Source organism: Rhynchophorus ferrugineus, unplaced genomic scaffold (genome assembly GCF_030347505.1).
Source record: "Rhynchophorus ferrugineus isolate W39M unplaced genomic scaffold, kcgeb_rfMv2 rfM4, whole genome shotgun sequence".
NCBI lineage: Eukaryota > Metazoa > Arthropoda > Insecta > Coleoptera > Curculionidae > Rhynchophorus > Rhynchophorus ferrugineus.
In genome coordinates, this window is record NW_027472583.1 from 48,375,072 (window position 1) to 48,402,841 (window position 27,770).

Sequence of the window (27,770 nt, forward strand, 5' to 3'; positions counted from 1 at the left end):
AGAGATGGAGTAGGCAACTGGCAAATTGTCCGAGTGTGGACTGTATTGATAAACAGATGGAAGGTTGGAAGGTATGATATTATAGGAGTCACGCAAACCATAGGCACAACACCGAAAAACGAATTCCTACCGACTAAAGATGTAGAATATAGAAAACGTCATCATCATCAGTTCATAGTCTGTGATTGTGAAGAATTTCTATTTCTTAACCAATACCCTATTGCTGGTTCTTTGTTCGCGTAATGTTAGACGCTGATTTATTTTTAAAAGTCGGTTTTTCATTCGACAGACATTTCCAAGCCACTACGATCCGTGTCTCTAAATTTACTAAATTCTTTAAATTTCCTAAAACAATTTCTCAGCTGTGCACTGATTCTTGCACCTTAAACGAATGAATTCATTTATAATACGTTCTCTAGGACGAAAATATAGAATTTGCCTTAATAATCACATTTGATAGACACTCATTACATACTGAAACGTCGAATCTCGTTACTCAATGAAATAAGCTACATACCAGTTAAACTGTCACGATTGGTTCGATTGGTTCGATTTATATTCCTGCAGTAGATGCCACTTTCTTGTCCTGTATTACTGGTACCAAATAGTTTCAGGTACCAGCAGGAGATCTGTCAGTTGTCAATATTTTGGTCTTTCCTTCATTAAGTCTTACGCCATATGCTTCAGCAGTGGGAGAAGGCTAGGAGCTTCTACATCTATATCAGCAAATACAGCGCTATTAGCGACCATCAGATCGATCAGAAAGTTCGTAGCGTCATACCGACCGTCATGTCTATTTCAGCAACTTTTCGCATAATGACATGCACTATTATGTTGAAAAGTAGTAAAAAGAAGACATATCTTGACGAACACCCAATCGAATCTCAAATAAATTTGACAAACTATTTCATTGGTATACTAATAATGATAAGACCGCCGAAGAAGTGCAATCTTTTTTAGAGGAACATGTTTAACTCCCAAGGTGAAGGTCAGTTTTATATAACAGAGAGCCAGTGCTGGTCTGTGCTTTTTATTGTAATTTTTCAATTCAGCAGATGATCATTTTCTTTATACTTCGGGTCCTAAGAATTAATTAATTAATGAGAAAATTTTACTATGATATTTGCTAGACAATTTTCAAATGCATGTACAATAATACCCTTACGGGGCTTAGATTGCGTACCTAAGTTCAGGGAGTGACGCCCCTGGGACCCCAGTCTTCTTTTTAAGTGCACTCAAGCTCTTGGGTAATCCGTGGTAAATAATGATATTATCTGTGAATTGTGAGGACACTCATCGTATATCTACAAAGACTTAAGTTTTTATTATTAAATTCTCATGATAGGTACACCTTTCATCATTATTTAAATACGTAACAGAAAATTCCTACCTAAAAATTAATTAACTACCACTATAAATTATCATAAAAAGCATAGACTAGCTCTGGTTCTGGTTATTTGTTATGCATATTAAGTCACTACTTTTAAGTCGTTTAAGCGAATCTCCAAAGCTGTGATATGATGGACAACAGCATCAGTACAAATTCTTCCAGATCTATTTCTAAATCATTTGAAGCGAACGCTCGAGATTATCTAGAAATTCAACTCATTTTTAATAGTTCTAGTCACTGTAGCCATTTATACAAATGTATTTTTTAAAATTATAGATGAAACACCACTCAATGGATATCAAAGCTATCAAATTTGTAGATCCTAGTTGAGTCTGCTTTTATAATATTATGAGTATTTAAACGACTCTTAAGAATGAATGTCTTCTCCAAATAAGACAAAAGAAGACAAAACAAAAAAATAAACGAACCTATTTCTGTGGTTAAACAGGTGGATGTTATTTGAAATTGAATTTCATATTGGAAATGAAAAAAAAAACACAAACATTAATTTCGTTTTGGTTTAATCGATCAGAATGCCTCGGGGGTCCCGCGCAACATTGATGAAATTTAATTTTAACTGGTAAAAAGTTTGTAGCCATGAGCGCGATGACACATGCATCATTAATTGACAGCAGAATAATGAAAACAGGTGCTTTTTTCACGATATAAATTTTACAAAACCATTTACGGCACGTTTATTAAATTTTATTTTCACTGTGAGTTATAACAATTATTAAAATGGAACGCATAAAAACTGACGACAAGAGATATATCCACAACTATTTTTTAAAATTGTATTTTGTTGAAATATTTTCATCGCAATTTAGTTTGTTGTTATAGATTTTCCGAAGGCTGATTAAAGTACTCTAACTCACTTAAAGTTATTTTATAATTTTATATCACGAGCCGGCTGGATGGCGCAGTGGTAAAGGCGATGGGACAGTCCTTCTACTGTTGCGATAGCCGCGGGTTCGAATCCTGCTGGGGCATGGTCGTAAATTTATGTTTGTGATTGTTTAAAATTTGTGAATGTTCTAGGCAAATGTGTAATATCCGACACGGAAAATTATCCCAGTCCCGCCAGTAACCAGGCTGGGTAAGACCAGATGTCTTCTGGGATGATTTCGAAAGTTGGTCACTCGCCAGTCGGTAGGGTTTTATGCTGAGAACCGTGGTTCGGAGCCCACGTTAAACTGTAGGTCCAGTCCAGATAAACCTATAGTTGGTAAAAGTAGACTTATATAAAATATATTAAAAAAATATATCACGAATATCATATTTATCCAGTTTAGGATAGTCTTCTAAGATTCGGTAATTATTTAAAAGCTCGAATATTTGCATTAATAGTAACTGTGAAAAATCGCTTAGAATGACCCAAATCAATTATCAGTTACTTGTCTTCTTCAAATGTCAGTAAAACATCAGTTTTTGATATGCGCATACTCCTTGGTAGACTTTTTTCAATAGCATATATTTTATATTCATATATTTTATTATATTTTCAACGGTTAGGTAAACCAAATTCGTTTCATATTCAAAATAATTGATGAACTCTTAGTTCTACTTAAACCATTGTAAAAATGTGTCATTCAAAAGTTTAATTGACAAAGACAACAGATGATAAGAATGACAGATCAAGCTCCAAATTCCGCAATTACTTACAAAAACAGTGCTATATTCTTAGAGGGATCGCGACAATAACTTTTACAACTTTTATTCTTATGATAAATTCCATAATTTGAAATATTCTTAGTTGCATTTTAACAAATATATTTCCGGTTTTATATATATTCACAGAGTTTACTTATATTCTGAAAAAATTATTGAAAATATTTTATGATTCTTTGCTTATCATATCGTATTATTTTTTGCCATATCAATATTTGCTTAGCAACTGTCGGAGACATTAGTGAAGAAGAGAAACGAAAATTACAATAAGCAAGTGACAATATAGATAATTGGGCCCAGACTTGGAAAATAAAAATTAACGAAAGTAAATATGTGCATATGCAGTTCACGTATAATCAGACCGTATAAGCACCAATAACCTAAAACAAAGAAAGGATTGGAATTAAAATATAGGAAAATATATTGGTTAATGAATGGAATAAAATCCTGAGAAGTACTGTAGTCGCACCGAGATACTACAGAACTAGTTACCTACATCGAGGCCTTCAAATATCCACTGTCACCCAGGAAATCAAGAGAATTGCAAGAATATAAGAGAACAGACTCCATTCTTCTGTCAATATCGACGTAATACAATTCTTGGATAATTCCAGAATAGGACACAAAGGAATCAAACCATTTGAGCTTGTTTAGTGTAGTGTACAGAGGTTCATTTATTAGAAAAACAGCAATTTTAAGTTAGTCGACAATGACCAGTAGCAATGTAATAAATAAATAAATTTAAAAATATCTTGCTTAGCGAGCTCATATGTTTAGAGTTGTCCGGAAAATTGTAGAACCCGAATTTCAAAAGTGACCATTCAACTAATTTGAATACATTTTGTAAGTCATTTAAAGCAAATTAGTATCTTATTGTTCTAATAGCAAGCATATTTAGTTGAATGAGTCATATTCTAGACTCAGAAAAAAATTCAGACTTAGAAAAGTATTTTTATAAAACTTATTATTAAATATATAAAGTGTCAAGTTTCCTTAATAATATTCCAATTAATATATGACTAAAATTTATAATTTAATTATAATTTTCTTAAAATATCATAAAATATTTTACATAATTCCGAATATAATTAGAATATAAGCAGACGCCGTGAAAATCTACAAAACCGTAAAAGTAATTTTTCCAAAATGATATGTGTACTTGTAAGCGTTCTAAACCAAACAAAACATTTAAAATATTCATTTTAATCTCAAAAAAGCATTTAAATAAAATATGTAAACTACGGAAAGCTCTGCCGGTTATAACACTTACATTTATGAAAATGTTAATTGAGAAGACCAGGAGGGAAACTTCAGCCGCTGCCAGAAGGTAAATACGACCGCGGAGGGCAAACGAGGCTAAAATTAAATTTAACCTTTATACCACAACATAACATGTGTGACAGTTTCTTATAGAATTTTTCTTAAACTTATTTGATTTAAAACAATTTTAAGAATTATAAATATTATTATTAGAATATTAATAAATTTTATGAAAACATCAAAATATTATTTATATTACACTTATTAATTACCATTTACAAATTCTGTAGTTTTATTTCATTATACAATTTTTGTAATATAATGTTTTGAATTTCTTATTCCATTGTTAAAAATATTGTCTATTGATATGGTTCTCTAACACGTCAGTTCCTTAGTAATATTGTGATTACTTACATATATTTATTACTGATTACTTATATTTATATTTACTCTTAAGAGCTTTGTTACTCCACAATATGGAAGGCGATATTCTTCTATACATTTTATATTCAGTGATTTTAAAAGAAACGTATGAAAACAAGAAACTAATTTTAAACTGAATCAAATACAAAAAATACAGCTGGAATGTTTATGCTGTTTTAAAAGTTGTTGCTGTATTGCTTGGCCCACAGTGGGTTTCACGAAGTATTCGTTGTTCTGTTTTTAGTACAATAGAGGCCAAAAACCACTCTCAAGTTAAACATTCGACAAAAAGAACAAAACTGACAGTTTGTAGTAAATCACTTTTGTGGTAGTCACTATGAACATTTTAAATATCGTCTTTGACTAGAAACTTTGTCAAATCCGCAACCAGAATCAGTTTAATTTAATTAAATGCAGCCGATCCTTCGTTCAGTTATACATTCACCAAAATAAAGAAAAAACAAAAAAAACTTGTTTCGTTTCAGAAACTGTTTTAGTTTACAAAACCAAAATTAGGTTATTTTTAACTGAATTAACATAAAAAACTTTAACCGTAACTCCCATCTAGTTTGGCCCGGTGTATTTTGCTTCCCTCACCCTTGTTAGTCTACAAGGTCTTTCATCCAAACCGAACTCGGTTTCTTAATTAAAACTGTAATAATTACGAATGTTGTGATGGGCCAGCTTCTGTAACTTCTACGGTCTTAATTAAATTGGCGGTTTTCACTTTTCCGCCGCCATAATAAAAATATTGCCTTGAGTTAATTGCCAACGGTGTAAAATAATTTTAATCGGTACAATAAAAGCTAATCTCGTATTTGATGAAGTGGTGAGGATCATGGCGACAATTATTTAATTATTAGAATTTATAAATTTCTTGAACTTATATTTCAAAAATTAGTTAAAATGCTATAGCTTACCAATACTGAACGACGAAATATAGAGTATTTCACTAAGGACGAGTCGATGTCAAAATAGAATTAAGCAAAACATGTGAGGTATTCCTTTTTTCTTTAATTTTGAAATTATATATTATATATATATATATATATATATGAATTATATATATATATATATATATATATATATATATATATATATATATATATATATATATATATATATATATATATGAAATTATATATATATATATATATATATATATATTATATATGTTAATATATGTTATATGACGACAAGAGTCAAGTTTGGATGATTTCGATCGTCCTTTTGGAACTATAATATATACAACTATATAGATATATAAAATATATACACATGAGCTCCATGTCACTATCGACAAGTAGAAAACCGCACTGTTTAAGTATAAATCAATAACTTAATTATGACATAAATTATATATTTTAAATATACATACACATACATATACAAAAGTCCCCGGACTACCATAGTAAAACAAAATTTTTTGGCAATATTAATTTCTTTTATTCAACATGATTCCCTTCAAGGGTGATACACTGACTATAACGGCCCTCCGACTTCTCGATATCATTTTTGTAGTACGATTTTTGTCCTTTGTTTCAAAATAGGTCTCAGCTTCGGCGGTCACCTCTTCATTGGATGAAAATCTCTTCCCAGCGAGCATTCTTTTGAGATCTGAGAACAGAAAATAGTCGCTGGGGGCCAGATCTGGAGAATACGGTGGATGAGGAAGCAATTCGAAGACAAATTCAGGGATTTTTGCCATCATTTTCACTGACTTGGGATACGGTGCATTGTCTTGATGAAGCAGCACTTTCTTTTTCTTCAATTGCGGCCGTTTTTCGGCGATTTCGTCCTTCTAACGGTCCAATAACGCTATGTAATAGTCGCTGTTGATGGTCCTTCCTTTTTCAAGGTAGTTAATGAAAATTATTCCATGCGTACCCCAAAATACAGACGCTTTAACCTTGCCAGCCAACTGTTGCGTTTTCCCGCCCTTTGGAGCGGGTTGATCATGTGCAGTCCACTCGGATGACTGTCAGTTGGACTTCGGAGTGAAATGATGGAGCCATGTTTCATCCATTGTCACATATCGCTGTAAAAACTCGGGTTTGTTAGGCTTGATCTGCAAACAATACTCCGAATCATCAACTCATTGTTTTTGGTCAAAAGTGAGCTCGCGCGGCGCCCGCTTTAACCCACCCACCAATTTAAAAACCTCTTACGCAATAGAAAACCTAAATATGTTAATTTTGCAGCAGACTGTACTTAATATTTTATTGTTAAAAACGTTATTATTGTATTAAAAATTGGCAATAATAATCTTAGTTTCATAAGCAGTCATGTTTCGAAGAGATCATATTGTAGAATCTTATTTTATAATAATGCCATTCTGAATTATTAATAAAATTCTGTTATATGATTGTAAATAGTTACCACTGGCTTATTTATAAAACATTTTTCAATTAAGAGGTTTTACATTATATGTGTATTGTTCAAATTTCCATTATTTACATATTTAAACACAAATTATATGACATTTTAATTTTCACCATTTCCAAAAAAAAAAACATATCTATGCACTCTAGGCACTTAATTTTTGTCAACAGAACTAATTCTTAGAATTTATAATATTATTAATATATATTATAAAATATTATATATTTAGTAATAAATTATTATAGTGTAGCTACTCGATTATTTAATACCAAGTATAAAGAACATTTTTGCGTTGTCGAAATTATATAATGAACTGATATTATAAATAACATATTTTGTGTATTACATATGCCTAATATATTATGGCAATAGGAAATTATAATTTGTATATAATTATGCCGGCTTAAAAATACTACAATCTATTGTTTTGCAGTAATGTAAATTAATCGTTGGTCGTCGATTAGTTGTAAATCTAAATAAGTAGAAGCAAACCAAGAATACTTATGGTATGAAATTTAAGAGATATATAGAGAGATAACTCCATTTCATTCAAGAGTTAAAGTAAATAGAGTAAAATAAAATAAAGGTTACTAACGTTTTCAACATTCGGTAATTACGTTTTGCTCTTTGCCAATTGCTTGTCTTCTAAATTTTTGCGAATCCTGATATACAAATTTACAAATATACATAATATTGTAATTGCTATACGAACCCAAAAATATTTCTCGTATATCAATAATATATATAAATATATATATATATATATATATATATATATATATATATATATATATATATCCATCATATCCATCAAGAATCGCACAATCTTTCCAGCGCCGCTCTAACGGCGCTGGAACTAAAGCTAAATTTCAATTCTACTTTTGTAGAACTATTTATCTTTTGCCTCAAAATAGGGCTCTCACCAGATGCTGTCCACTCAAATTACGATCGTTTTGATTCCGGAGTGAATTGATGGATCTATGTTTCATCCATTGTCACATATCGACCTGTCGACACAAAAACACTGGTCAGAATCATCAACACGTTCAATCATTACACGAATCGAATATCATGAAACTTCCAATAAATAAAAAATATAAGTATAGTTATATATCTACTATATATGATAGAAGAGTTTATAGAAAAGACTCACACCAAATTTTAAGTAAATCGGTTCACTAGATCTTGAGATAACATATCAACTGTTTTGATGTAGTTTCAAAATATAGTTTCAAGAATAAGACGTTTTGTTTTGAGAAACCCCAGTTTCCGTTAAAAATCATCTTAAGGGTGTATACCTCCCTAAAATTGAGAGATATGCGTTCTGAAAACCTGAGATTCCAACATAACGACATAGTACCCTTAATGAAAAACGTGTATTTGTAAACCCATAATAAATACTAAACGTTATAATTAAAGTATTAACGATATCAAAAATTAGATTTTGATCCCCCCAGACTCCGGTTTCTCCTAGTTCTCCGCTCGCAAAACTCTTACGGGCATTCGTTCGCTCCCGTCGATGGTGATCGCGGAACTTTTTCGCCCCCTCCCCGTCGACGCCTTAATTAAAATACTCATAATTGCCAGTGTTATGATCGATCGGCCAGTCTAAAGTTCGCCAGGGTTAATTAAATTTGCGGTTTCTTGTTTTTTCGTCTTAACATTAAAAATATTTCCTTTTCGAATGACTTTCGGCGGTCGAGGGGGAAACGGAGGGACGGTGGTGGCTGTAGGACGTAATTAAATTTCGCTGCTTAATTGATGCCAAATTGGGTTTATCAGATAAGAAATAAATTTTTCGAACTCGCTAATTAATTATATCCTGATCCTTTCGGGATAATTTTATTTACGCAGCGACAGCAGAATCTAAAATGCCGTTGTTGAGATAAGATTGTGTTGTTTTCATTTACAAGAACGCTAACAGCACGTGGAGTAAAAGAAACAACATTCTTATAAGCTATAGTATCTGAAATACTAATACTTTATATAAAAAAGAAATGAATCGGGTCAATTATAGAAAAAAAATTGTATAGATGTTTTTTTTTGTTTTCATATTTTGACTTAGTGTAAGTATAATTTTTACTTAATAATTATATTATTTTAAATTGTTTACACATAAATATTCTTCAATATTTACATTAGCATCTAATACCCTGCACATCCAAAAAACCATGCTGTTTGTTGTACGTGACGAAAAATCGGAAATAGTTTAATTTAAAAGTTAGTCAGTTTTAAAATTTTCATATCATATGAGGAGTCGTAGAAACGTTGTAGTCAACTATTTCTATATTGCAATAGTTAAAATTTTGAGCTCACACGCAGGTTTTTTTTGTTCTGGTTTAACTAGAATATTTATCAAATCACCTAGACTAGGTAGCGGGCCCCGGAGCCTGAAACGTATATTATTTTCGAATAATTATTTCTTTATTCCTATTTTTTCTCAAGCGGGCTGTACTTTTACTTGGGCTATGTAATGTAATACTTTATAGTATTAAAGTAATGACGTAATTTATTGAGTAAATATCTAACACCAAAAGGAGAAAAATAAAATATTTTTAACAAAAAAATTGAACGGAATTCAAAAAATAAGTAAAGAAGTCACTAAAAAGTTATATATAATCAAACTCACATTTTTAATACAAAAAAAACGTAACTCTAAATAACTCCAAATGTTGTTATAATACTAAATGTAAAATACATATACGCATACACAGAGCACAATTTGTCAATATATATGAATACAGTGACTATATTGATAAACAAAAACAACGGGTATAAGCAAAGAAGCAAGTAACCATGAATAGGGCGAACATTCAAATATATTCTTAATAACTTGGATTCGTAGAACAGTATATAACAAACAATGAATTGGCGTGAAGATACGGATAAATTGGACGGATACATTCAGTTGTAGTAGGTGAACCTAGGACCCGTATTTAAGTATAGCCTTAAATTCGATCAAATAACCAAGAAAAATTTAGAAAATTCTTTCACAAATATTTGAGGTTGTCTTCGTAGTAATAATACAATAACTAAATGTCTTAAAAATTATAAACCCATGCAATGCATAATTTTTAGATAAATTGTTTTCTAGAATGTTTTTGCCGTTATCATATCTTGTACCATGTTTCAAAAAATAGACAATACGTGCAATAAACGTACTTTGCAAAAATATTACCTAATTGTCGTACCTTTGTCCAATACTATATACATTCCTTTACGAACATTCATTGAGTTTAGATTATTATTCTATCAATATTTATCAGTATTTTTTTATTGGCATCTAAATGAATTTAAGTGGTTTCTAAACTAAAACATTATTTTAGTAATACATATATTTTAAATTGGTATTTACAATAATATATTATTCCTTATTTTATTTATTTTTATCATTCGGCAGGTAAAAATGCGACGTACTAGTATAAACAAGCTTGCAAATTCGATCGTTTTGACATTTATTTACATAAAATTACTGTATTTCCTTTAATGGATTTCCTTTTATTCGGTTTATAAAGACGCTAATCATAGAAGAATTTCCATGAAGAATGAAGTTTCGACATTCATTACTTCTATTCTTTATTTGATGAAATCTGCTGCCGATCATGATGATGATAATTATAATGGTGGTGCTTCTCCGCTATGTCCCTGATATTGCTTTTTATTTACACGATTTTAAAATGGATATTTTGATGTTAGTGGCAAATAAAGGCCTCGAGAACCAAAAATGGTCGAAGGCAATTAATAAATTAATTGTACACTTTATTGAACGAAAATCCAGTCTAAACTTTCAAACAGCTTATCTGTTGATCGATCAATTGTTTTCAGACGTTTACAGGCGATGAGATAGATCTAAAAAAATTAAAATGGCTACACATAAAATTTACTGAAAATTCCATTTGAAACAGTTTCAACATCATTATTTCATTGCTTGTCAGACAGAAATAAAGTTTTGTATTCCGTATTGTAACTGGTGACTAGTGTTGAGAAAAGTGAATCTACTGTTACAATTCTAAGTAAAAAAAGTCATAGGTTTATTCTAAAAAACCATCCAAATGGACGCCGATGCGAATATTTATTGCTATAAAGTCTTTCTCTATATATGCGAGGGGTTGGTAAGGTTTAGTGTATTACGAACTGCTAAAACACAATCAAACTGTTACTGTAGATATCTATACATGTGTGTTGAACAAATTGGACGACTTGTTGTAAATATGACCAAAAAAATGTGTAATAGAAACCTTCCTCTTGAATGACAATCCTCGACGACACGTTGCAATAATTTTGAAAGATACACTGTTGCTCAACCTCCATAGCGCCTTCTAATTTCCGCTTTTTTAGATAGATGCAAATGACTTGGCTGACACAGTGTCTTAATTGGATCACTAATGCCAATGTAATATTAAGTCTAATTCTGTTTAATTGGATACGAGTTTCGGTCATCAATTCAAATAATATTTGTTTAAAAATATTCTGTACATGCAGTAATTTTAATAACAAATATAAAATAAAACAGGATCAACATATCAACACAAAATATATAGAATATTTAATTTTTTTACTTAATTAAAAACATTCAAAAAGTAACAATACTGTCTTTTTCATATATTTGAATATACCAGATAATGATAACATTGTTAAAACAATACGCTTGGGCAATACTACAAATTGTATTAAGGCACACCATGATATGTATCTAGTAAATTTGGAAGGAAATGTTCTACGCGACAGTACTTCTAGGTTAAACTATTATAGATGGCTTTGATGGCTTTAGTTCTGAAAAGAGCGTTTAATATTTTGGTAACGTTTCGGCAGTACCTGCCATCTAATATCTTTTGGTCTTGCTTTATTTGTTCTACTTCTCATTATATGAGCTGGACAAATATAGGATATTAGGTGAGATAATGCGCCAATTTATATACCTAGAAATATTAGAGTGTAATTTGATTTGAATAAGTACCAGGATATAACGAAGCACCTTCCTTGGCTAGCAAAATATCCAAGCCAGAAGGTAATTTTTTTGGTTGCTTTGATGGATGTCGTCATTTTGCGGGTATACCGTAGTACGGTGTTGATATAAAGGCGACGGGAACAGACATAAAGTGTATATATAAAATAATAAATTAATAAATAAATAGAATTAATAACGGAAACAGATGGTGCTAAAAGTATCAATAGTGTATATACAATTTAAAAATGGACACAAACACAACCATAACGAAGTAGAGGCTCTATCCAGACAGCACACATTAGCACCCATACCGAAATGGTAATGGTTATTTGGTCAGTGACACTTAACTTAACATAGGCTATATTCTATAGAGAAAATCGGTTTCTTGTAGATATCCGAAATCTCCTGTTAAGTACTTTATAAAATTTTGTAAACCGTACATAGCTCCAATCTGGGTGAGCCATGGACTCAAATAGAGGCACGGTGACAAAACTCACAGTGAGCAGGCGGACTCAAAGTCATCAAGTGACCGTGCGAAAAACGACAGTGACCCGTCGATTCAGAGCTATGGCAGGGTGACTAAGGAAAGGAAAGCGAAACCAGGGAAAATAGCTTTAACCTTAAAGAGCCTGTTGAGGTTGTTTACTGGGCGCAACGACTTTGTACCTAGTGCTTAGTGAAGCAAGAAACGAATGGGATAAGGTCAGTATGGACACAAATATCCTTGATGGGGAGGGGAGAGGAAGCTGTCGATTTAGCCGCACTGCCCGCGCACTCATGTCGCGGTATACTAACGTAAGAAGGGACCTACAGTAAAGTTGTCCTGAATACATTCAAATAGAGGGTATGGATGGTTGACAGTGAGTGGTTGACCAAGGGATTGTTGAACTTCTGTTCCAGGAAACAATTGAGAGCATTTCGGGAATCAGTGACAATTAGCCATTCTTTGATGGATTGTGTTGTGTTGTAGAATAAAGCTTCGAATATCGCGAAAAGTTCAGCGGTCGATACTGAACCTTATTCAGGGAGCTTGAAACGGAATGCCAGGTTGTCCACCAAAAATCCACTACCTAGTGCGCTGCGAGACCAGAAAGTAATTAAATGATCGTGGGAAATTCTAAAGCAGATATTGAGAGAGATATTTCGACCTTTAACATTATTGAAGAAAATGGTATAAAAATGTATTGGCATATCATTCCTGAATAACTTTTCAAACATTACAAATCTATTCATTGAGGAATAATAAATGTTTTACATGTGAATGGTTACCGAAAACTAAAAATCGAATAATGGTCTTTGGTAAGGACATGCTATGTATCTGCTATATAATAATATTATTTTGTATTGTCTTTATTTTTATTCATGGTTCTTTTAATCCTTTTTTTATAAATAACTACCAAATTATCAATGCACTTATACGCGTAAATATATTCATTGGTGTCGCGTTTTGTTTGCAACCAACAAAACACCGTAAGCAATAGCGGAAACGTGTTGACTTTCCCTAAAAAGCTTTAATTGTAGAGAACGCTCGTCGCTATTAAAGCGGCTCTCTTGCTTCGACGACGACGTTCCATTACTGGCACCTGTCTCTACGAGCGCCGCACAAAATAAAAACCAACGTCACGCTCCCGTTCGGGAAGGGTCGGAGGGAGCGAGAGGCGGCCCCTTCAACAATGCGGAGTTACTTACGGTTGGAGTAATGGTTATTGTTGACAGCTGACGTTCCCATCGGCTTCTCCCGTCCCATCTCATCCTCCCCGCTCGTCGTCCCGTCCCTGGAACTACGGTCGACGTCCATGGGCGCGAGTTGTTACGCAAACACTTAGAAACCGTCGGGCGGACTTTTTATCGCCGCGTCGAGTTGAGACCCCGGAAAACAACTCTTTCCGAAACCTGAAAAGCAAAAGAACGTTTTAACTTTAATCAACATATATAATGCTCGAACAATTTTTGGCATGAACTAGCAAAACATCAGCGAAATTGTACAATAGAACTTTTACTGGGATTACTGCCAAGTTATCATAAAAATTGTCAGTTCCATAAAAGCATAATAGCAGAAAGAAAAAGGGCGAAAAAAGGAAATGATAATCTGATATGGCTTTTTTAAAGCGTCCGGTTTTTTTTCTATTTTCTTTTATCAATATACAGAATGGTGTAATATCTACTGTTTTTTATGTCTTGTGTCTATGTTTTTAAGTTAGGTCTTTGCACTATTACAGTCGTAGCTGGTTTGAATCCCGGGGCATAAGTGTTTTAAATTTATATTTGTGATTACTTATGGTTTTCCTTAAGCAAAACCACACCTTTTGACGAGAAGCAAGTTACGCTAGTTACGCGAGTAACTAAACTGGGTAGGATCTGATAGATCTGGGATGGTCTCTAAATTTTATCATTCATTAGGAGTTAGTCATTCTGTCATTCATAACTAGTTACCTAGTTAAACCTAGTAAAACCAATCTTTTAATACAATTTTGCGGATATTCTAATTATTGGTTTAATATTTTTAATAACTTTTAGCGAACTTCGGATATGTCGAATTTTACATCTTAAAATGTTCAAAATACCCAGAATATCTTATCCTAGATATTGATACGGGGGGGGGGTCACCAACAGTCACGATAACTAAAATCTGGCAACCCCTCGACGTTGATCTCGGATATTATTGAAGGGTACTTTGGAGGGATCAGTCACTGACCATCGTTCACTTCAGACGTGCCACCATCGACTGCCCAAGTGTCTCTTATTTGCTCTCTTTTGATCAATTGTATTTTATATTATTTATTGAATGTCAATAAGTAACGGTCACATCATGTAACCATCATCGTTTTGTTTTGTCCTAACTCCATTCACCGAGCCATAAAAACTGCCATTTTTTTTCCTTTTCTACTCTGTGCTATTTATTATGAGAGAGTTTCAATGTGTGGACGCATTTTCCATTCTTCTACGCGAATCTCTTGCTGAGGCTGGGGATGTTGGAACTCTTCAGCATTTTATTGTCCCCCTGTTCTACTTAGTGTTAATCTCTGCTCGTTTATATGTTGAGAGAGTCTCCTCTTGATATATTATGCTATATTTATTTATTTCCTGCTTCACCGTATTCATATTGAGATCTATTTTCTATTGAAGCTTTGAGAAATATTGAGTATGTTCTTTATAGCTTTGCCCTGGATTATTTCTAATATTTTAACATTGCTTTTGCTTACTGTGCGCCATAGTTGAATATCATATGGCTTGATGATGGCTTTGTATACCATCATTTTGCTCTCATCGCTGTTTGTTTCATTAATAACTTGATGGATATTTCTATTAGGTATGTCAATTATTATTATTAACTTTACAACTTTTAGAGCAATACCGGTCATTAATATACCTGCAGCTTTCGTATAATTAGCTATTGCGACTTTGAAGTAAATAGGAAGCAATATGATCTCCCATTCTAAAAGCCTCACTCTCCAGGGTTCAACAACTACTACTAACATACATACGGATTGTCAAAACTCCAAACTCCAAACTCAATAATGACAGCAATAAAAGATATTGTAAATATAAACGCTCCCAAAATCATTTTTTGGGCTCACATTATGTTAGTTGGTGTCAATGTTTCAGTTTTTTCTCGTGAATCCTGAGGTTGAAAAGTACCCGTATTATTGTTAGAGGTTTAAAATGTCTGTTTTTTAGTATTCGTCCAATAAGATCTTTTATATTAACGGGTATATTTTGGGATAGGTGATAGTTAGCTTCAAAATCGTTTTAAATACAAGTTTCCCAGCCACTATCCGACTAAAACCTTCTACCTGATTTAGATATGTAACTAAACACTGTCGAATTAATTTATGTTCTTTATTGTTTAAGGTGGGTAAAACATAAGCTTGCACGGGACTTATTGATAAACAAAATGAAAATATTTATCTTAAGTTAGTAGAAGTTTATCGGTCTAAACAGAGGTAGAATAGAAAAATAAAAATACGATTTTTTATATATATTTTTATTTAGTTTATATACCTCATATCAATTTTCTATTAGTTTGAATCTTCTCGAGTGCCATTTCCAAGTAGCATATTGTTACATATTATTATTATTATTTGCACTCATGCATTTCAAAATCAAACAATGTCTTTGCTTCTCCTTCTTTGTCGGACTATGAAAATCAATTTTAAAATTTAACGTTAATTTTAAGAAATGTATCTTTCAGTAATGACATGCCCATTTCAACACTCCTCCAACATTTCTATACATTTTTTAGAACGGTTTATCTTTTATCAGAAACATTTCATAATATTTGTATTAATTTGGAATTTTATTTTAATAACGTCTTTTGAAAAATTACATTTTAGTTTTACTTCAATCAAATGCCTTCCTAATAAAATATTTTCTTTACAGGTTTCTGTAATGGTTATTTAAACAAACTAATGAAGTGCCACGAAATGGCCTTCCCAGTGCCCTCCTTTTAAGACCAGACAAAACAATTCTGAAATTATATGTATTAAGTTAACGCTATTTATATTACTCTATAATCATAACTAATAAAAATAATCTGACAAGAGTGGTCTCAGACCGGAAACTTATTTAGTTATATGTTGTTACTATAGTATGGTACTTCTAAGTTAAAAAATGAATTATCTTATATGGGTAACCTACTTTACACGAAAACATTTGATAAAATGAAAAATAGTCCTTTATGCCAAAAAAATAGGGACGCAATGGACGGGGACAGTTTTCCCTGGCCAAAATCTGCTAATTTTATAAATTTACTTTTAAAACGTCCAACATACAACGTCGCTTTTTCTAAATCAACCGGCGTCGCATTATTTATGATATATCAACCTCTGTAGTCGTTAACCGGGGACGAATTTATCATATTTCTTTCGCTCGGCTTACAGAAATAATTCTATTCATTACTATATCGGGATGTCAAAGCCGAACCGCGATTATTAAACGCAAGACAATGATATGCGTCTACTTTAATTATCCCGGATTAATTACGGTAATAAATCATCATTTAACATCGCCTGGGAATCAATTTTAATTAGATCAGATTCGGTTCTTTGTGCGTGATTTATAAAAGACTTTAATGGTTCATTGTAAGAAATTCCCGCAAAAGAATGGACGAGAAGCAAAAAAACTTTAGCGAGCGAAAACGTACGGAGATTTTGATGGTACTCATTATTTGCAGAAGGAGGAAGAATAAGTTTAAGTTAAAAGCCGCGATATATAACGACGGTGTGTATATGGAAGTGCTCGAGAATATTTGAAGAGAATATTGAAAATTCATTTTATAAAACTGTTAGATATTGCAGCACCGTCAGTATATATTATATTATTGTTCAATAAGTTTGATCATTTATTCAAAACTTGAGTTTATGGTTCTAATTTTAGATTTTAAGTTTGATGAATGGAATTTTGAAACACATTACATATAGTCTATTCAAAGTTATTTTGTACATACGTCGTATAAATGTGTAACGTCAAAACGTCGCAATGTTCCCTCATCAACTCTGAGTTTTGGTTCAGTTTGGCTTTGACTTACAACAAAATTCTAGTTTAAATGGAATAATGAAACCTAAATGTTATCAAACATATATAGTTTATTTTAACATTATAGTACATCTAATTCATATATTATCGAGGGACTTAAAACTACAATTAAGAACACAGGTATAATAGTTTGTAGGTTATATTTGTTTTGTTTACATTGAATTCTTTTCCAGACCACCCATGAGGTAGAGTTTCTAGGCGCGTTTTTTATGTAGTAGTATCCCACCCTCCTAATCAACCTAATAAACCAATATATATAAAACTAATATATTTTACTTTCATTAGAGAGCACATTTACTATTTTACGTTTAGTTCTTGATTGCTTAAATGGTGTATTTATTTGTCAAGTCATCTTAATATCACTGTATTATTTATTTCTTCTGCTGTTACCTGTGTAAGTTAATCACTAAATTGTTAATTTCCAATCTGTCTAAAACATGTTCTCTTGACATATTCATCTCGACCAACATGTCTATTATAATAATTCTTTACGACCCCCCATATCGATTCGATTGGGTTGAAAACATAGTGGTAGGGAGGAAATCGTAATCCTATATGATCATATTGTTCAGCCATCTGATCTACTGTATATCTTTCTTCGAGCTTATTCTAAAAAAAGTTATATTGCAAAAAACTCAATGAAACATTTCATTTATATTTACCTAGTAACTATTTGAAATAGTTCAGTTTTCGGCATAGTCTTTTAAAAACTTAAATCATGTTTTGAAACCCATTCATTATAGCCTTCATTATAGCCTTTGTTGATGGGATTTTTTCTACCATGCTATGTATATGCTATGTATGCTATGTATATAACTGATGGTTTCTCTAGGTCCCTTCACGATTGATTTTCAAACCATAACAAAATAATGTTATGGTTCATTTCTCTATGGTGATCGCCCTTGGCTTTGGAGGAAAACACTAATTCTGCACGAGGAATATAACTATTTGTATTCCTCTCATGAATAACAATATATCAATCAATGGACAAATGGATCAGAGAGTGCCCCAATGAACCATTTTGAAATATCCAAGTTTCATCAAGATACACAAAGTCAAATAATTATATATATATATATATATATATATATATATATATATATATATATATATATATATATATATATATATATATATATCTTCCTTGATTTTATTTCTTCTTAATATCTTCCTTGATATCTTCATAATATCTTCCTTGATATTATGTATTCGAGGCTTATCTTTAGTCCATTTAAATCCTATGCCCCGTAGGAATGTATGAGGAGATGTCTTACATCCCTCAAAAAGCTGCACGTCCCTAACTTTTTTTGTATACTACCAGACTAAGAATTTTCTACGAAATAATTTTATTAATTTATGTTTATATCGATAAAATGGTTTGTGTAGTCACTTTTCTTATACGTTTCGTATATTTGTTCTCGAATAGAGCCCATGTCAAGATGATCAAGATTCGTCAGCCACTTCGCATGTAGACGGGTTCTCGTGGCTGAGTCTAACATATTGTTCTTTATTTTATAAGCGATGTTAGTCACAGTACCCACACTAATATTTAGCGCAGCAGCAACACGCTAAACTCATTTTCTATAAAACTGCAGCAACTTATAATATTTCATATCATCAATATTTACCTCTCTATCAGAATTTACGAGCAAAAGGGCGCCTTCATTATCTCATCCGAATCTCATCTCCTTTCCGAAATAACTTATTAAAGACGCAATCAGTTTGTGACCCTGACTATCTATCGTTTTCGGCATTTTCAAACAAAGTGATATGATATATTACAGAGGGACTTAAAATTTATCAAAATAATCAAAGCGCTAAAATAACGTTTGCCGGTTTATAACATGCAATAATTATAACTAATTTTTAATTATAACTAAGTAATTTTTTCATAATTTTGCTTATGTTTGATAACCGGACAACTTTGACAGGCTAGTTCGGTTTCAAGTTCGAACTTATCAGACAACATTATGTCTCTTTTTAACTAGAATAAAATGAGAAGGAAAATATTGTTTGATTCTGAAATGAAGTTATAAATTGCGACAGGCAATACATTAAACATCTTGGTGACGTATGTACAGAAAACTTTGATGGACTGTATACATTTTATTGTGTTAAAATAACGTACTGATGATAATATTTTTAAACTTCTGTGTAGTTATTTTACTATTTTAATCTTATGCTTGAAGTGCAAATTCGGAAAACTATTGAGATACGCTCCTACGGCTACACTTTAAATACAGTTTAGCTAACATAAGAGCTAAAGTTCTCCTTTAGTGTTCTGACAATTTGAAAGTTATCAAAACAAAATATCTTTTACATTCCGAAAAACTGTTGCTAACAGTTTCTTGTACATGTTCTTGCTTGTTTCGTTTTTTTCGCCGATGGAACAGTTCATATCACTTCACACTATTAGTTTTTTTGTTTTGGCTCAAGCATCCTTGTTAATCACAAAATAGAGAATTAATTTTTTAAACAACTTTGAAGAAATGTTTCGCGACGTCCAATATCTTGATGACACTACAATCGCTTTTTAGATCAATTCTATTGGTTTATTTGAATCGCTATTCTAGGAGCCGCGATATAATTTGACTAGTTCATTTAATTTCTATGCTGCGTTTATTCATTTTTATTTTAGGTTCCATTTCCTGTGTTCAGGGCATAGAGTGCTTTTAGTATTTTTATACGTTTTCATGACTAAATTATAATCAAAATTAGTTCGTTATAACGCATATTCGTTCTAAAAAGTGTAAATGGGTGCAAAGAAAGAAAAATAATGAGACATCGTTTTCCTTTAAAAAATTTTCCAGCTCTAAAAATAGGTACACATACAACACGTGCTATAGTGTTGTATGTGACTCAGCGTTGTTTTTACCTAGTATGTATTAAAATATATACATAGAGCTTTGTAAATTAATGTAAACATAAATAATATTTTGCAGAAATTTAACTTATTTTTAACTTGTAAAATGAGTGTAAAAATGTTGTACGGCATATAAACCCAAAATGTGTTCAAATGGGGCAATGTTAAAAATATTGAAGTAAATGTGACTACATTACAAGGAAATTTTTATCACAGGGTATATTTTTATCATTAGCATTTGAATAATGTCAAACGGTATTGCGATTTAAAAAATTTACTTATTAAAGTGTGTATACATATATTCTATTTTATTTTCTATTTACCAGATTCCATTTTTTTATATATATTTTTATATTTATCTTCCATCAAGAATGCTGACTATGTTACATAAATATGGTGTCTAGAAATTATCCATTCTTTCGATGAATATGCTCAAGCAATTGTATGCTAGTTCCTGATGAATAACTTCATTTCTATTATTGTATGTATTATCATAGAATCTCAACAAGAAACATTCAGAATTTGATCGAGGCATACATCTTCAATATCTTAAACTTATATATAGTCTAATCAACTATGAAACCTAGATTAAAGACTATATCAGGAGATATTCCGTCGTATCCTGCCTAGCTGCTGGTCACAAACATAAAGTACATCTCTATTAGTGTTGGGAACTATCGACTGAAATTGACTATCGACTGTTTAGTAATTGACTACTTTTTACTATCGACTGTTTCAGTCGTTACTTTTGGTTAGACTGATTTTACTACTTTTTACTAGTGACTGTTTCAGTCAACTGTTTTCAGTCGCTATTTTCGGTCCGACTGATTTTGTTACTATTTAGTATCGACGGTTTCAGTCGTACTGTCAGTTACTATTTTTGGTACTACTAGTTTATTTTGACTGATTTTTAATGTTGTGGCTCTGTCGTCCTAGCCGCGACCTTGACAGAAATGTACCTAATTTATGCTTACATAGGTTTATATGCAATATATGTAGTTTTATGATTTTTTTGGTAGTTTGCTTGTAAATAACATTATATTGTATATTAATCTTATAGCATTTTGGTACGATATTTTTCAAAATTGTTAATGTAATAGGGCAACAAGATTAAAATTGAGAATGATAAATAGTAATCAATTTTGACTGTTTTGTGGCAATAATATGTAATATTGCTCTCTTGATTTTTGTTAAAAAATATTTCCGTGCAATAATAAATGACGCATTTATACCATTTCTTCAGATGGTTAGGTATATGTTTAATTGTTATATAGTATTTATGGTTATTGTGCATCTTTAGTTCTTAGGTATTGTTTAAGTTCTATTCTATTGTCTATTTTTATTATAATATATTATTTAAAAATAGCAATTAACAAATTAAAATACAATGTTGGGTATTATTCCATTCCATAGAAAAATTCCATTTCTTTTTACAGACCCACAAAAGATTGAAATATAAAAGTAATTCTACTTCGTTTAAAATTAAATTATAAATTGCATGTTATATATTATTATTATAACAGTATTTAACTGTAGTAACAATTTTTCTCCTTTTTTCTTTAAAGTTAGTTTGTGAAGGAATCTATACATCTCCGTCTCACTTATACTACCGTTGGAAAATATAACCACATATAAAATTAACTGCCCCAGGCAATTATCTCCGTCCTTTCCTCTCTCACAATTTATACAGGAAAGGATTCGTACAATTCGTCTGACGTCACGAATTGAAAAAAAAATCGAACCGTGCATTTGACTGAATAGTAATTACAATTTTCAGTCGCTAGTTTTTTGACTATCGACTTTTTCGACTGTTTTCAATGGATAGTTGCCAACGCTAATCTATATACAGACGGGATTCTCGCCCACGAATATCGCAACTGTAGGAGCACAGCTACCAAGTCGGTAGAAATATTATAGGAGATATACAAATAAGTAGATAAATAATATAAAAAATAAATGTACTATATTATAAACATAATACATATAACATCACTGTATACTGATAATAATACTAAACCTAATAATTATGAAGCTGTATGAAGCTTTTTCTTTGTAAAAAATAGAATGTCGCATGTAAAGTTTGAACGGCTGTAAATATAAGAAAAACATTAATAAACGCAACTGAAACTTTATTAATTATTTTAACTTAAAATATATATAAAAGTAAATATATATGATAAGTTGTTATACGAAATTTTGACGCTGAAATTGAAACATTTTATGACAATATTGCAAGTGCTCAAATCAACAGGTCAATTGAAAAGTCCCCGGCCTAACACATAGATGGCGCTACCAGAATTAAATCCATATGTTTTTTAGTTAGCCTTAACTCTCAAAAGATGCGTGTATAAATTTGACAGTTGTCGGACCATTAGTTTGTGAATTATAACATTTTGAGTGAAGCAACTTTTGTTATTGTGAAAAAAATGGATAAAAAGGAATTTAACGTGTTAACAAAATATTGCTTTTGAAGGGAAAAAATACAGTTGAAGCAAAAACTTGGCTTGATGCCGAGTTTCCGGAAACTGTTCTAGGAAAATCAACCATCAAGGATTGGTATGCTAAGTTTAGACGTGGTGAAATGAGCACCGAAGACGGTAAACACAGTGGACGTCCAAAAGAGGTTACCGACGAAAATATTTAAAAAATCCACAAAATCATTTTGAATGGCCGTAAATTGAAACTGACTGAAATAGCAGACACTCTAAGGATATCAACTGAACGTGTACATCATATCATTCACGAATATTTGGGTGTCAGAAAGCTCTGTGCAAAGTGGGTGCCGCGCGAGCTCACTTTTGACCAAAAACAACAACGAGTTGATAATTCGTAGCAGTGTTTTAAGATGATCAAGTGTAATAAACCTGAGTTTTTGCATCAATATGTGAATATGGATGGAACATCCCTCCATCATTTCACTCCGAAGTCTAATCGACAGTCATATGAGTGGATTGCACACGATGAACCCGCTCCAAAATGTGGGAAAACGCAACAGTCGGCTGGCAAGGTTATAGCGTCTGTATTGGGGATGCGCATGAAACAATTTTCATTGGCTACCTTGAAAAAGGAAGGATCATCAACAACGACCATTACATAGCGTTATTGGACCGTTTGAACTCTGGTTAACATTTAAAACAGCTTATTAGATGTTAAATGAAAGCTCATCTGGGACAAGATCATATCAAGACACACAGGGCGAAAACAACATGCATTCGCCCTTATCATGACATGAACAAAGCGTACGGTCTACACCACAAATAATTATACAGTGCACGACCTGTAACAACTCTCATTACTGAAGTAGATAGAATTTCATCTAAACGCGTAAGTCGAGCTATCCTAAACCTTAATATTCACTATATTTGTACCATTTCCATTTATATTTAATATCATTTATTAGCAATAATTTAGGTATTAAATATTGATATTCAATTAAAAATGTTTTGCCAATAATAAATGTTTTAAAATTAATTACGTCTTCGTGGATTAATTTGCTTAAGAAAGAGAGAAAAACACTTTAAAATATAGATCCTCTCTTCGACTTACAGTGTTGAAGTATAAGTAAGGGATTTTTGTGGAATTTTTAGATTTTTTTTCGGACTATATCGAACTTTACTAACAGTAAGAATACAATATTTATAAAGATTTTAAAGACCTTTTTAAGTAAAAAAAATATTATAAAAAAAATTAATGCTGAATCATGGATGATATTATTAGATCGTTGTGTTTTTTAACAGATTATCTATATAAGTTATATTTTATGAAAGGGTTTTAAACAATAAACAGGGATATACGTAGTATGTATTCCATGTGGACAGCTTATAGTTGTTATAGAAATTGATTTTGATCATCGGTTGTACCTTCGTCACAACAACGCACTATCTTATAGAGCCCTATAAAAGTGGCGAACATTATTTGTTTAAAGTACAAACTATTGCAACATCCACAATATTAACAATATTTTAATGTCTTTTATTTTGGACTGCATTGACGCCGAAAATACTGATACGCAAAAAACGATTTTCCTTCGGGTGTGAAAATATTTCGAAGGCTTTCAGATTTTTTATTTCAGCGATGGATTTCAATAATTAGAAGATTATTGAGAATTAATTCAATATCTTATTGAACTAAGCAACATATAGACAGGAACATATTGCTTATCAGAGTATGCCTAATTTTATGCATTATGTCGAAAGCTTTGATCAGTGATGATTAAAAAATCTAAGATCCGGCTAGGTGGCGCAGTGGTTAAGGTGACAGGACGGTCCTCTGACTGTTGCGACTGTTGTTTTGGAGCATGGATGTAGTTTATGTCTGTCATTGTCAACAGTGGAAAATCTGACAAGGAATAACCATCCCGTCACGTCAGTAACCAGGCTGGGTAAGACCGGATGTCCCCTGTGATCCACTCTAAGTTGGTCACTGGCCAGTCGGTAAGCTTAATGCCGGTGATCGTAGTTCGGAGTCCACGGTAAACAGTAGGTCCAGTCGAGATATAGCCTCGTTGGTAATATAGGGACTTTAAAATATATATACAAAAAAATCTAAGTCACATATCGTTTCAATATTTTTGAAGCCACGTATTGAAGCATGCCTTCCAACTTACACAATATGTATCCGCTCTATATTTATTGTTTTTCATACGACCTGCATTTTAATTACTGCGGAAACATCGAACTTTCCAGACTGTCTATTAAGCTTTTGCGGGCTCGTAAATCTAAAAAAGTCGCATTCAGTCGCCGGTGCTACTGCACTAATTTTATGGATTTTAAAAACGAATTTCCGCGCCTTATATTTCCCGCTTAAAACATTCAATTAATTAATTTCGAAACTGTTTCGTAGCGACGAGGGATTGTATTCGTACGCCGAGCAATGGATGTAAACGTGTTCGTGTTCACTGGGGACTTATTAGAGCTACTCGGAGGGCCATTAAAATCCATCGGAGTAAATAACGAAAAACACAGTCGGTACATGCTTAATAAATCGAATTAGTTTCTGTTGAAGGACGTGTTGTTTTTAGCGGTAGAAACTTTGTCATTGAACGTGTTATTTTCAGACGCACAATGTTACTAATATCTACTTGATATAACAAGTGCACTAGTGTCAACGTCCTGTAAAAATTCTAAAATTTCCAAAAAGCACGTTGATTTTAGTTACAAAGTTACGATTTTGTCATCGTAAAGTCGTATTTTTTACGTCATAGAAAAGGGGCTAGACGAAATAACATGTAAAACACCTTACATTTACATTACATTTTACTTTATATTTCTTTATTAACAACTTATTCTTTATTAGCAACACTTGCAATTTTATGGCGAATAGATTCGCAGTATCTGAATAGTTTTCAATGCAAAGTTATCCCATGCTTATGCTAAAACATCCACTAATTACTTCAATGATGTTGGAAATGGAAATCTACTCTTCACTCTCTTTTTCCCCTTATACTCTCTGTAACGGTTTACTTATTGTGCTTAGTGATATTCTAATGCTCTTCAAACCAATACTGTATTGCACAACCAAATATTTTAGGCTGTGCGTGTGGATGCATTGTTTTACCAATACTTATCTTCCAAATCTGTCCACGTTAATTTTGCATTAAGGCGAAATAATAAAAATTTAATTATATCACTCAATGGATGCCCGATTCCTCAAGCAGAATCAGCAAAATACCTTGGAATCCATCTTGACGGTAGATTAAATTGGAAGCATCACGTTAGATAAAAAGCAAAACACATTAGAACCAAAATAAAACAACTATACTGGTTAGTCGGAAGATACTCTCAACTTGATCTAAAATCAAAGAGGTTGATCTATAATATAATTATAAAGCCAATTTGGACCTATGGGGTGCAAATATGGGGTTGCACTAAAAATTCAAATCAGTTAGTCATACAGCGCTGTCAAAACAAGATTCTTCGATTGATTACCAATGCCTATCGCTATGTAACCAATGAAGAACTGCACGATGACCTGGAAATCAAATGGATTTGCGAAGTTGTGCAGGATTTCGCCTTGAAACACGAAAGAAGATTACTAAATCATTCTAACGTGGAAGCAATACAACTGCTGGACAGCGCACAGGATGTCAGGAGATTGAAACGAACAAAACCATACGAACTTGTGTGAACATTTAGTGTGTATTATTAGTGTAAACTATAGCTATAAGTTAATAATTAATAAATAATTATAATTTTATAATTGAGGAATACATACTGATATATTTTCTCGCACTCGTCTTGCTTGTTAATTAATCCAAGCACATAGGAAAAGTAGTAATAAATTAATTGTAATAATAATAACAATTAAGATTGTACTAAGCGTATCTAATAAAGATGTTATAAAAAAAATTACTTATCTGATCAGAAATTTGAATTAGAGGATTGTTTTGGGGGTTTCCATATATAAACACAGCCCTTTGTTGGAAATAATGTAAAGGATGATTCATCGGACCATACCACATTCTTCAGATCATCAAGGTTTTATTATCATTGCTGTTTATTATCACTCCTTTCGAAGCTTAGCATTGGCTTTCGTTATAGAGGATTTCGCATCGCAGCCCTTCCGCTAATGTTAGTTTTGTGGAGGACCCGCCGTACTGTTTCTGTCGAAACCAATTAAGTGTTGAGTTTGGCTACCACTTTTTCCCCAATATTTCAATATTGCCTGACCAGAATCTTTTTTAATGCTCGTTGTTTTCTATTATTTAACACAAGGGCGGAAATGTCCCGGGCCCAACTCATATATGGCATTGCTTTTATTGCATTCACTGCTTTTTCAGTTAGTACTAACTATCAAAAGAAAGCTGTTACACTACTTTTGTTATTTTGAAAACGAAGGATCAAAAACAATTTTGTGTTTTAATTTTACACTTCTTCTTGATGGAACAAATACCGTTAACGCGAAGCAGTGACTTGAAAAGTGTTATAAGAACTCCGCTCCATCATAAGCAACAATAAAACGTTACTTTGCTGATTTCAACGTGGTCGTAGAAACACCGATGATGCAGATAACAGTGAACGACCAAATGAGGTGGCAACACCAGAGAAAATCCACAAAATAATCTTGAATAATCCAAAAGTGAAGTTGTGTGAGTTAACTAACATAGGTAAGATATCAAATGAACCTGTTGGTTTTACGTTGCATCAGCATTTTACTATGATAGAGCTCTGTTCGAAGTGGGTGCCGCGTTTGCTCACTGTTGACCAAAAACAAAAACATGTTGATGATTCTGAGCAGTGTTTGGTCATGTTTAAATGTATCAAACCGGAATTTGTACATCGATATGTGACAGTGGTTGAAAC

At 32.2% G+C, this 27,770-nt stretch overlaps 1 protein-coding gene across 1 annotated transcript in view; it reads right to left on the reverse strand.

Moving 5' to 3' along the window:
- The window catches only part of LOC143196459 (uncharacterized), a 376,070-nt gene that overhangs the window by 298,486 nt on the left and 49,814 nt on the right, over nucleotides 1-27,770 (reverse strand). The window contains exon 2 of the mRNA XM_076404142.1: nucleotides 13,761-13,964. Within this exon, the coding sequence (XP_076260257.1) occupies nucleotides 13,761-13,869 (109 nt within the window). The 5' untranslated portion in view covers nucleotides 13,870-13,964. The remainder of the gene's footprint in view (nucleotides 1-13,760; nucleotides 13,965-27,770) is intronic.